The 12,715-nt window shown below is 39.0% G+C and overlaps 1 protein-coding gene across 4 annotated transcripts in view; it reads left to right on the top strand.

The window, feature by feature from the left end:
• Nucleotides 1–12,715, top strand: part of EGFR (epidermal growth factor receptor) — a 217,374-nt gene that overhangs the window by 189,609 nt on the left and 15,050 nt on the right. For all 4 annotated transcript variants that reach the window (XM_050937671.1, XM_050937670.1, XM_050937669.1 and 1 more), the window contains 4 exons: nucleotides 50–191; nucleotides 2,551–2,673; nucleotides 3,964–4,062; nucleotides 9,950–10,135. In XM_050937671.1, coding sequence (XP_050793628.1) covers nucleotides 50–191; nucleotides 2,551–2,673; nucleotides 3,964–4,062; nucleotides 9,950–10,135 — 550 coding nt within the window. The remainder of the gene's footprint in view (nucleotides 1–49; nucleotides 192–2,550; nucleotides 2,674–3,963; nucleotides 4,063–9,949; nucleotides 10,136–12,715) is intronic.

Genomic DNA, 12,715 nt, shown 5'->3' with positions numbered 1-12,715 from the left:
GTTATTTCTTATACCAAAACAGACCTCTTTCCCCTTTTTTGTCTTCTAGCTCCAAAATCCCATCCATTGCAGCTGGTGTTGTGGGAAGTATCCTTTGTTTGGTTGTGATAGCCTTGGTGATAGGGCTTTACATGCGCAGACGTCACATAGTTAGAAAGCGTACATTGCGCAGGCTGCTTCAGGAAAGGGAGGTACGTATTGTAGACGGTTTCTAAATATATTGACCAACTTTATTGATGTGCCGCAGCATCTCAGAAAGAGCTGTTTTATTAGCTCAAAATATAGTGGCCCTAACATCACCCTGGCACAAACATAAAGTACAATATTATCTGGTGTTTGGATAACGTTATCTGCAGTTCTACTTAGAAAAGTGACTATGTGAATATGCCACCATATTACTTAATCTCAGATCTTATCTCGATGGGTAAAAATTGCAATAGCTCACAGGTGAATTAGGTGCCTGATTTCCACTGAAAGTCATTGGGAATTAGGCTGCTGAGTCACTTAGGTGCTTTTGAAAATACTACCCTGTTATGATCTGCTTACTCTAGTGACAAAAATAAGGGAATTTTTTTTTTTGGCCGTTTTTACTACTCGTTACTCCTGTTAGTGCTGCAGAGCCAGCACAGCTCTGGGAGGCTAAGATGGGTTCTGTTCTGGAGCACACAGAACAGAACTTGATGGACTGAGTTTCAGTTTCAAAGCCAACGTTGCCTTCAGTTGCCCTGTTCCATTCATGTCTTATTTTTTGGAATACTATAGCTTGCTAAACTTGAGCTTAACAATAGTGAAAACAGAAGTCTTTTATTATACTATTGGCTACAGTATATTCAGTGCAGGGAGTGATAACCTGAGAGATTACTCATACCAACCATCCACATGGACAAGAATGTCATCCTGAATGTAGAAATCTCCCTTAAAGCCGTTGCAAGACAATGTGTTTACCATGCTGGATGAGAACTGGGCTTTTATGCTTCTTGTACTAAACTTTATACGCTGCATAGTATAGACTTCATATGGGTTATAGTATTATCCTCTGGGTATTTTACATGTGAAACACCAAAATGCATTATCCAGGATCAAAACAAATCAGGTACAACTCTTCCCTTTCTCCTTCCAAGCTACTAGCAAATTGTATTCACGGTTCTACTGAACACCCCGCTTCCCTCACTAGCTTTGCAAAGTCAAGTGATAAAAGTCCCGAAGCTGCCCTACTTTTTGCTACATTACCTAGCAACCTTTTAAGAGCCTCCATATTCTACAGTTGTAGTGTTATAGCACATATTGTGTTTGGTTCACATTATACATTTCGTACTCCTTAATATGAGAATCGTTAACTGAAACAGGAAAATGGCTGGCATGCAGAAAACAGATCTGTATCAGGCTAAATGTGGGCTTCCACTTAGGAAAGCTATTCAGGAGAAGGACACAACAAGACGGTAGTAAAAGAGAACTTTAAATGTTAGGAAAGCACCTAATTTCTGTCATATGAGGGAAATCATTTGTTGTTTCTTTAGAAAAAATAGTGCAACAAAATTGAGATCAAATAAATAAAATCTATTAGTCAACTTAAAACCCCCTTTTTTGCCTGGATAACTAGATAATCTTCCCTTAGCATTTGCAGTAATTCCCTATACTAAGTATAGAAACTACCTCTAATACCATAGTAAATTCATCTAGTAAAGCAAGGCAAAGCTACAAAGTTTCAGGGTGACCACAGTGTAACCTTGTAAAATGTAGATAGTTAGCTTCTGGCTTATTTTTAGAAATGAATCTTTAATTAAATTGGTCAACATTATGTGCATGTTTTAAGGGTATAAATTTTACATCCTAAAATGAACAATAACATCTCTCCACTTTCTTTTAAAATTTTAGTTACCATGCCAAGATCACATTCTGCTCTCACTTATGCTACATCAATCTGGTTTAATAATTCCATGGAGTTCATTCTTGTCTCATTTACACAAGTGTAAATCTGGAGTAACTCCACTGAAGTCATGAACTCTGGAGATACTCTAGATTTTTATAGCTGTAAGTCAGAGCAGAATTTACCCCATGTATACTTCATGTGGGACAAAATTTACTTTTACACCTCTACCCTGATGTAACACGACCCAATATAACACGAATTCAGATATAACGCGGTAAAGCGGTGCTCCAGCGGCGGGGGCTGCGTACTCCAGCGGAGGGGAAGGATAGCATTGGCCTCCTAAACCCAAGGTTATGAGTTCAGTGCTTGAGGGGGCCACTTAGGGTTCTGGGGCAGAATCAGTGCTTGGTCCTACTAGTAAAGGCAGGGGGCTGGACTTGATGACCTTTCAGGGTCCCTTCCAGTTCTATGAGATAGGTATATCTCCATATATATCAAAACAAGTTCAACATAACACAGTTTCACCTATAACACGGTAAGTTTTTTTGGCTCCCGAGGACAGCGTTATGTCGGGGTAGAGGTGTACCAACAGTTTTTGCTCAGTTTCAATAGTTGTGTGCTGCTTGCTTTCCTCCTCTACAGTATATCTTTCTAAAGTCCAATTCCTTTGTACACAATAGCTTGTTGAACCTCTAACACCAAGTGGCGAGGCGCCAAACCAAGCTCTTCTGAGGATTCTAAAGGAAACAGAATTTAAAAAGGTCAAAGTTCTAGGCTCTGGAGCTTTTGGTACTGTTTATAAGGTAAGACCACCATGTTTTTCTCACCACACACACAAAGCCATCTAAACAGTGTATGCATTGAAAGCTGAAAACATAGTCATGGGTTTTTTGAGTTATTTTCAAATCATCTTTAGCTTGGGCCAGGTAAAGTAGATGTGTGAATCTGCGTGTTTGAGAGATTGAGAGAGAGAACACACAAGAAGTTTTTCATAAGATCTTACGAGAGTCATACAGCTGAATATGGAGCTGATGTGTCTATTTTAAAAAGTACTACTGCCAGAAATACTTTCTTAGGGATGTTAAAATGTTAAGAAGAGAAATCAAAGTATGGCCAATTCAGTCTACTGTGCTAAGCAGAATTTTTATTTTTTTATCTTCTCTTTTTATTTGTGGATCACTTTTATTGGGTCAAAAGAACCCCACGGGGTTACAGAAAAGCAACTGGAACCTTTCTATTTTATTGCTGTGCAGAATGATTTCCCTTCCCCTCCCCCTCCACAGTCCCATTATTCTTCCTTCTCTAGAGAGTATCTCTCTAAAAAAATTTCTCAGTGAGGAAGCTTCAGGGTTGTTTTACACCATTTGGTTATGAAATGTAAAATATAGATTCACTTATCAAATTTTAAATTTAGATACTTGGGGGGCAGATGTGCCTAAGAAATTTAGGAACGCAAATCCCTTGTGTGCTTTTGAGGATTTGCCCTTTTGACCCCAAATACCCCCTGCCTAAATGACTATGTAATATAATAGACGATGAACAAGAAACCATTCTGACGTGAATTTACTTCTCATACTATATATTAAGGATTGGATTATTGTGTAACCCTTGGAGCAGGCTAGCTGAAATTTAGTTTCACATGAGAAAACCCTGGTTCCTATCATTCAGCAGCTGATAAATTAGAAGTGACGCAATAATCAACATAGTGAAAAACAAGTTCAGCAAAGACTAGTAGTGTCCAGTTGTGTCCAACTCCTGTGTAGAATTGCCATGATTGTTAGCACTGATTAGATATTGGTGCACACATATTGCCATTTATGCATCTTCTGGGCTCTTTACACATGTGACTCAAGGTAATTGCACATGCATGTTTTTGAAAATCAGGCCCAAGAGATTGAGACAGATGCCACTCCATTAACAGGAGTCTACCCAGAGAGGGTGACTGCTATATATCTCCTTCGCTGCCTGCTTAGAATGTTTGTCTGGTCTGAAAACAGCATACGTATAAATGTAAAAACAAGCATTTGCAATTACCTCAGTGATAGTGAATCACTGGATTAAGGACCTAGGTAACCTTTCTTCTTCTTTTATAGGGGCTCTGGATTCCAGAAGGAGAGAAGGTTAAAATTCCTGTTGCTATTAAGGAATTGAGAGAGGCTACCTCCCCAAAAGCCAACAAGGAAATACTTGATGTGAGTTTTCATCTCTATTTGGTACTATTAAATCTTTGCTAGTGGTTGTCTTAATAAGAGGAAAAATAAGAGGAAGATGTAGCACTGATGACATTTGCTTTGCATTTATATCAAGTGCATAAGACATGTTTAGCCTTTGAAGGGCTGATTTTCAAATCAGGGTTTCCTATTGCCAGATATAGTGAGCTGGTGTGGAAAAAAGACCAAGATAATTGTATACAAATACTTGAGGGGTGTATATATGTAGGTAAATGGTGAGAAGTTGCAGAGCCTTTTAACCCTGCTCCCACTGATCTCAGTAGGAGACCCATCTGCTCTCATTGTAGTCAGTTGGGGGGGTTACCATTGACTTCAATGAGGGCAGAGTTAGACCAAAAGCAGAGCGCTTTTGAAAATCCTACCTTAAATGGTACAAGCAATACTGACGTGAAATTTTAAAATCTGAAATTAAGACAGATTATCCATTAAAACATTCTAACAGTGATATCTATTAGACAATGGAACAATCTGCCAAGAGAAAATGTGGAAGCCCAATCACTTGAGATGTTTCAAATAAGACTGGACAAAGATGATAATGTGACACAATCTCTCCAGTTGCTCTCCCAACTCCTCAGGGCTTTACAGAAGTTACAGGATCTAGCTCTAAACACTGTTAAGATATTTTACTAGCAGCAGAATAGCTGATGGTATTTTAAAATGGAATGAAGATGACTATTTTAGGCTAATAATTCCACTCTGTGCCTGCTGTGCATCCCCTGAAAAGTGTGGTTTTGAGATACAGCAGTCACCATTAAAAGATCAACATCTGTTGACAACTGGCACATCCTTAACCAGGCCAGCCAAATCCTGCAGCCACTCTGTGTGGCTGGTCGGTGGGTACCATTGCATTCCCTTTACCTCTCATGGACCTCTTTGTGAATAGGTCATTAACACTGTGCACAGGGACCTTGATTTGGTGCTAAGGGGCATGTTAAACTGAGCTTAAGGCAGAGACCATCTCTTTGTTCTGTATTTGTACAGCGCCTAGCGCAGTAGGGCCCAGGTATGTGACTGGAGCTCCTACGTGCTATGGTAACAATAATAATGATCACTAATGCTCTTTGGACCCTGATATTTCAGAGTATCATAGGGTTAAATGCATGGTTACATAGGACTAAATGAAATGTTTAAAAAAGAAATCTGTCTGGCTCATGTGCCACGGAAACTGTGAAAAATCATCTGGCGTTGTGAACAAATCCAGGGACCACAGAAGCCAGTTGGATTTTATTTTCTCTCTTGGATCTAGCCCATAATTACAAAGGGGGAAAAAAACTCATATGAATTCCACTTCTAATATGCTTGGACAAGATAGACACTCAGTGACTCACAAGTAGAGCTGGTCTATATCTTGACCCCTTCCCAAGCCCCAGGCACTATCTGCGCCAGCCTGGAAGGGGAGGTACATTGCACAAGGTTTAGATCTGGTACAGGGTACCTTCCACACTGAGCAGGGGGGAAACGGGGATGGAGTGTGATTCTGAGTCACAGTCTGCCTCCCAAGGCCTCTCCAAGAGCTGCTCAACAATGTACTGCCCCTTTCTTGGAGATCATGGTGTACATTTTGTAGAAAAAAAAATGTAAGCATATGCTGTAAATATCTGCGAGTGATGAAATATACATACGTTTACAATGGATGAACTATAAACCCAGATCCAGGGATCCTTGAGCTCAGGGAGCAATCTGGTATGGAGGCAAATCTGAACTTTGCTGTTTGAGCCTAACTTGTATGCATATATACACATACACTTTACTTCATCCAAAAAAGTTATATTAAAAGAATATGAAGCTTGAAACATAAGCAAAGGTTAGGAGATGCCAGTATAAAGGTTGCTCATGCAACCCCTGTGTGTGTATGCATTTTATGGCACAGTCTTTAATTACATCAGTGATACTCAAACCTCAGTGGTTCAGGAGTCAGATTAGCAGTCAACATTACCCAAAAGACTGGGGAAATATTTAGTTTATGTATCTCACAGCAAATAAGTTCAATAACTCAGTGCAAGTTGATAATTTAATTGGTTAATAACATAGTAAAAGCCTTCTGATTGGTTAATAACTGAGACTGGTTAATAATTAAAACACGCAGTGTTTTAATATCACTTGCTGCAAAGAGCCACTGGAGACGCATTAAAGAGCCACTTGCAGCTCGAGAGCCGCAGTCTGAATATCACTGAATTACATGATCACATACTATTTGTATGAGCCCTGGACTGGAGCACGCTCAGTAGCTCAGTGGGACTGGTGTGTGCACAGTCTGATCAGCACATACATAGCTGTGAGAGGCTGTGTGTGCTCACTGCAACTGGACACTCCAGAGATTTTAGCTTACAAACTCTTAACAAGTCTCTACTGAGTATGCGCAAACTGTGATTTCTCAGAAGCTTGTAACTTGGGTAATTTGGGAAAATGTTCATGGGAATGGCAAAAGACATTTCCCTGGCACCATGGCAATCCCTCTGCCAAATGTCAAGATCCTGCCCCAAAAGCATGGAGGTGCTAGAGCTTCTCAATGAAATGGTTGCAAGCATTTTTTTTTTAAACGTGGGCAAAACACTATATTTTTCCCTACCCTCAGTCTCAGAAGTGATTGAACTATTTTAGCTGAAACTTTCAACAACAATAACAACAACAAAAAAATCAGCCTGAGACTGGAAAATTTCAGCCTAAATGATTAAAGTTTTCCAAAATGATAAGCAACTGAAAACATGGTCTCACAATGGGAAGGTATTGGGCAACCTTAGCTATGGGCCACTTACAATAAAGCACTTTTGCATCCTCATTTCATCCTAGAAAACCTTTCTATTTCATATATGTTTTAGTGTATTGATATGGCACATCCTTTTACACATATCCTGTTGAAATACAAAAGAAAAGGTGGTTACTTTCAGGACTAATATGTCAAACAAAATCCCTGCTGATTTACGTTGTTTTACTAAAAGCTGGCTATGTATTCACAAACCCCATCCATGTATCTGCCCTCTAACAGGCAGACACAAAGGATGCAACCATACTGTCAACCCCCTGCTTCAGAAAAACCTATGGCAAAAGGAAAACTCACTGATATTCCCCCTCATGGAATATTTTTAGCCTCATTTAATAACAGAAATAAAAAGGACATTAAAAAGCTGATGTAAACTGTCATGGAGAAAATAATACAAACTTGACAAAAGCTGCCTTGGACCTAATTGTACTAAATTCACATAGAGTGAAGGAAGGGTTAATTAATAAGCCAAAATGATTGCCTCGGCGTTCAGCAGATCAAGCTATTCCCATAGCAGGACAGTAGATTGTGGCATGTGTGCTCTTCTGAGATATCAAAGTGCTATTTTTTTTAACAAAGTTCCGATATCTCCACATGATCTTTTTTTCTTTTTCCCATTGAAGTAGGACTCTTAGCAAGCGGTTCTTACCATTTTTAGCACTGTTTACTTTTTAGATGACTTAGTTGATGGAATTCATTCCACATTTCACAGGAAAATAAAAGATACAAAGCGATAGAAGCAGCGAGACAGAGAAATAAACAGAACTTCAAACAGATTTTACTGAACAACTCTCCAAGGTCACTGATCCCTTGGAGATAGTGGCTAATTAATTAGCCACTTTCTGTAAGAAGAATGGCTAGGTATTTAGCATGTAAAACAGCATTTGTTCATATAACCCACTTTATTCTCCAGCCACAACTTTCGTTGGCTTTATTAGGGCAGGGCTAATTCAGGAGATTTGTTACAAAATACCATGCATAGCTGGAGCAGGTCAGAGCGTACCTCAGTGATTTCCAAGATAAATAATTGAAACAAAGACTTGCTTTAATTTAGTAAAATATTTAAAGAAACCTGTGACTGCACAATGGTTCCATTATAAGTTCAATGGTTCTTCAAAGAGGCTATGGCCTATTTTACTTTGCAGTATCAGATTTAATAGGCAGTGTCAAATCCGGGAAGAGCTCCATACTCTGTGTGGCCCATACACCCACTCCACACATTCAGTTCCCAATTTCCCAGTCTTGAAGTCTGCTCCTTGTAGGCTGTGAAGCAGATGGGCAGTGAGAACAGCTCTGAGCTTGCAGTTTTCATTGAGCTAAAATGAATTCAATATGGATCTGAGACTAAACAGGAAACAGTACAAGAAACAGACTTTCTTTATTGCTGTGCTTACATGGTTTTTAAGCCCATTGGGATGAACATAATTAGGCCTGTGTTCATATGGAATCATCTTATAGAATGCGTGAGGCATTGAACCAAGAGGTTCTATATAAATTAATCTGAAAACCTGTATAATTTAGTAGAGAATGACATGCTTTGCTTCAAATTTTTAAACTATGTAGAATTTAATCGGCAATTATATCCTTCAACTAGAATTCTATAGGTTAGTTTTAATATTTTGTAGTAAGTTGATCATTCTTTATCCAGTTCTTTAGTAATCTCCTGTTATCCTTCTGTCCAGGAACTCTTTGTAAAGGGCATCTTGAGGGTGGGTTATGTGTCAAACAAAAAACAGAGTTATCCCTCAAAGCAGATCTCTCAACATCATTACCTCAGTATCATGTAATAAATATCATGTGTCAGTAACACACATCATCCTTAGGCTGGTAATGTGAAATAACAGTGCAGTGGCAGAGGAAAATATTGCTCATGGATTTCAGATTTTTTTAATGTCATTGCTTAAATGTGCTTTTAACAATAGCCCCCTGCCAGCCTCACAACTAGGTGCCATCTGTTAAAAGGCTGTTAGATGATTATTAAACTGCTATCATATTGCATTTCTTAAGCCTTTGTAAAGAGCAGAACATTTTCTACCTCCACCACAGAAGTGTCTTGATATTGTTTGCTTGCATGCTTGTTTTGGGCTGCTAACTGTCAAGGGATGATTAGTTGGTGTCTGATGTCATTCCAGATGCTGATTTAAATGCTGACCTAAAAGTTCACTGCGTGGAAAATTTCCCACTTAGTTCTGTATTAAAAGAATAACCAAAAGCAATATCCTGTAGATTAGAAACAAAAACAAGTAAAAATATGATGGCTAAACATTAAAACTGATTTTTCCATAGTACCTCCATTTTTGAGTGAATAACTTTGTGCTTGTAGTTTACAGGGAGTGTGAAAACTAGCTTGCAAAAAATGGAAGTCCCTGTTTAAAAAATAGACCCAAAGATGCTCTAAAGTCAGGAGTGAGAAGGGGGAAAAACCTACACTGGAAGTTAATAATTGAATGCCATAACTGGACATTGCATGCACAAAACCTTGATAGATATTTATTTTTGGCATGATCATGTTAATGAATGCACATAGTAGGTGAGCAGTCGCTCACACATTTTTGAAAATCAGGCCCTAAAGTTCTATCTAATTACAAAGCTGTTCTGATGGAAGGCTGATTTCATCCTGGCTCCCAACTGTATAAAAATGCATTATAAACACCTTTATTATATTGCTCACGTTGCCATAACACATAAAAAAGCTTTACCAACAGGTCCAAGACTTTCAAAAATGGTTGCTTAAAATTAGGCTCCAAAAGCCTCATTTAGGCTGCTAAATATGCTTCCTGATTTTCAAAAATGCTGGGCATCTAGCAGCTCCCATAAAATTTGAAATTATTAAGTCCTGTTAGGTTTTTGTCTCTGGAAGCTTGCACTGGACACATTGCTTGGTATACAAGAATCAGGAAAATGGGTGGCCCTGGTGCCATTTTAAATGATGTCTCAACATTCAGAATCAGGACCTTTCAGTGCAGTGGGAAATATGCATTAGAGACCCAACGTTTTACAAAAAGGTTCAGTAATCAGGTCTTGCATCCTAATATTTCTCTCATACATGAGGGACTGTTTCAGGATGTCTTCTCTTTTTCTGATCAGGAAGCTTATGTGATGGCTAGCGTTGACAATCCCCACGTGTGCCGCTTGCTGGGAATCTGCCTTACTTCTACCGTCCAGCTTATCACACAGCTTATGCCTTATGGCTGCCTCCTTGACTACATCCGAGAGCACAAGGACAACATTGGCTCCCAGTACCTTCTCAACTGGTGTGTGCAGATTGCAAAGGTAAATGAATGGCAGCACAATCCATCCAAAACTCTGATCATAAACAGAACCAAGAGATCCGAAAGTATGTAATCTAGCTATCCTCTCGGTCTTTGTATTTCATGTGAGAATAGAAAGGCTTGTTGTACTTGATATTAAAGATAACAATACTTTTTGTGTAGTGCTTTAGATTTTCAAACCATTGTGTAAATATTAGCTGATCCTCAGAATATTCCTGGACAGTGCAGGGTTGTCACCACTGGGCAAGTGATGAAACTTGCACAGATTGCAATTGAATGCTTTGCCCAAATGTGATGCAGTAAATCAGTGGCAGCAGGAGGGATTAGAACGTGGCAGTTCTTCACTGTCAGTCCTGTGCGGTACCATGCTACTCCTCCAATAATCCATAAATGGTTCATTCCAAAACGCTGTTTCTGTCATGCTGTGTTGCAGGGCAAATGTGATGGTGAAATCTCTTCTGTGTTGGAGATTAATGCCCTGCTTTTGCTGACTGCAGAGGAATGGTGATCAAATGCAGAGCCTCTTGCTACTAAAACACCAGCTCATTCTGATGCTGGTTGTTTATGACTGAAAGACAGTGCCACGAGGTGGTTCTTCTGTAGCTTGTGTGCAATAAGTTGGTATACTTAGCCCAGTTCGAGTGGACATGTATCCATATAACAAAATCACTATCACATTTGGCACAAACTAACACGTCAGATTCAGCACAGAGACAAAGGAGGAAAGGCAGCATGGAGACTAAATGATATTCTCTAGCCCTTAGAAGTAATCCTCCATATTAGGGCTGTGTCACCATGACAGGGCAGTGTAGTGGATATTGCACTGCTCCTACCTAGGCTCTCTCTTTTTTTTGTATAAACAGAGAAGGTCTTTTTCCTATGCAGTCCATGCTACACCTCTCACAAGCATGAGGTTTTTTAACATTTTTTAATGTTCAGTGATCATAGCCATTTGCAAGGTATCGCATTTGAACAACCTGTTCAAACTTTGTTTACATTCATATTTCTGTAATTTGATTGAAACCCTTGCTCTGGCATTTTCATTTAGACTGTACAACATCAATATACTGCCTCTCTAGCTTTGGAGTACACCTTGAAAAACGTAATTAGCCTGGGAAGGACAAGATAGATGTCTGTGCATAAAGACAGGAAAGACTGTCCAAATAAGCAGAAGGAAAAACAGTAACTTGGAGATTCCCTGTGCTTACAAAAGAGAGAACCAGCAGCATCAGTAATCTCTCTAACCAGTAGAAGCTTGCATCTGCTGTGTTAACATTTCATAGTGTGTCATTTACAGCACCGACTGTATATCCACGTACCCATTTATCATGCATTTGTATATTATTAACCCAAAGAATGTGGAGAAAATAGCTGGAGTTACAGTTAATATAAAATCAGTGCACAATAGAGCAACTCAATATATAAAATAGGTGCATAGTAGAGTAAGTCAACATTTCAGCATTGTATAAGCTTGAACTGGCACTGCACAGAGCACATAGTGGATCACTAGAAATTAAAGTAATGTTGTTTACAAGGAAAATCATTAGCCAACAAGATATATTGGCTCATTGTCATCATTTATTGATGGCATATGCAAAGTCATGAACTTACAGTCAGTTCTGGGATGTTCTTTAAATAGAGTTATCTTCATAAATTATTCTGTCCCATGTAATGCAGATTTACAGACCTGATTAAATAACTAAGTAAATAAAACTAAGCTACTATAGCTCATGCAAAAGAAGAAAATGAGGGGCAAAACAGGCCTTCTCCTGAGGTAGATTCCAACAAAATTACCCACAGCTAAGTCAGCATTTTCCTTTCTTTATAGAAGGATTTGTCCTGGAAGGAAAATAGTGGTTGAATGTCTAGAATGAAGAAGAGGGGAGAAGAAAGATAAGGAGCTTGGGAAGCACATAACCTTTCCATCTTCTTTTTCTAAATCCCTGTATTACAGCAGTTACTATGTGTACCCATTATTAAGGTGGTAGAATAGTTCCTCTTATAACATCCCATTTTCAGTCACTAAGTGAATCATCCCCCTTGTGGACTGACTATTTCTATGTTTAGGCTAGTTCCAAAGTGACTTTTTTGGAAAGCTGGAGCAAAATCCCTTTAGCCATTTTAAGGTGCAGGAGGATAAAAGAACAGTTATCTCATTTTAAAATAGCATCGCAACATGGGTCATTAGTAGAGTGACCAGATGTCCCGTTTTTATAGGGACAGTCCCGTTTTTGGGGACTTTTTCTTATATAGGTGCCTATTACCCTCCCACCCCTGTCCCGGTTTTTTTACAGTTGCTGTCTGATCACCATAATCATTAGGAAGAGGTTGGGAGGGGGGAGCTAAAGGGAGGAAGCAATAGATGTAGTTTCTGTTATCTTTCTTAATGATACTAACAATCTCTAAAATGCTCAGGTCCCTGTAACCCTCTGGTTGCATTATATTCTTTTCTGTACTACCTATTTTTAAATTAACCAGAACACTTTGCACACTTCTTCTTAATCCCCTGAGACTTCGTACACATTCCAAGTTTGCCTGCTATGGTTTGCTTTTGATAAACATACTGAAGACTTCAGAGATG

This window comes from Gopherus flavomarginatus, chromosome 2 (genome assembly GCF_025201925.1).
Source record: "Gopherus flavomarginatus isolate rGopFla2 chromosome 2, rGopFla2.mat.asm, whole genome shotgun sequence".
In the NCBI taxonomy this organism is placed as follows: domain Eukaryota; kingdom Metazoa; phylum Chordata; order Testudines; family Testudinidae; genus Gopherus; species Gopherus flavomarginatus.
The sequence above is the reverse complement of the archived record's forward strand: the minus strand, read 5'-3'. Positions and strand labels throughout refer to the sequence as shown.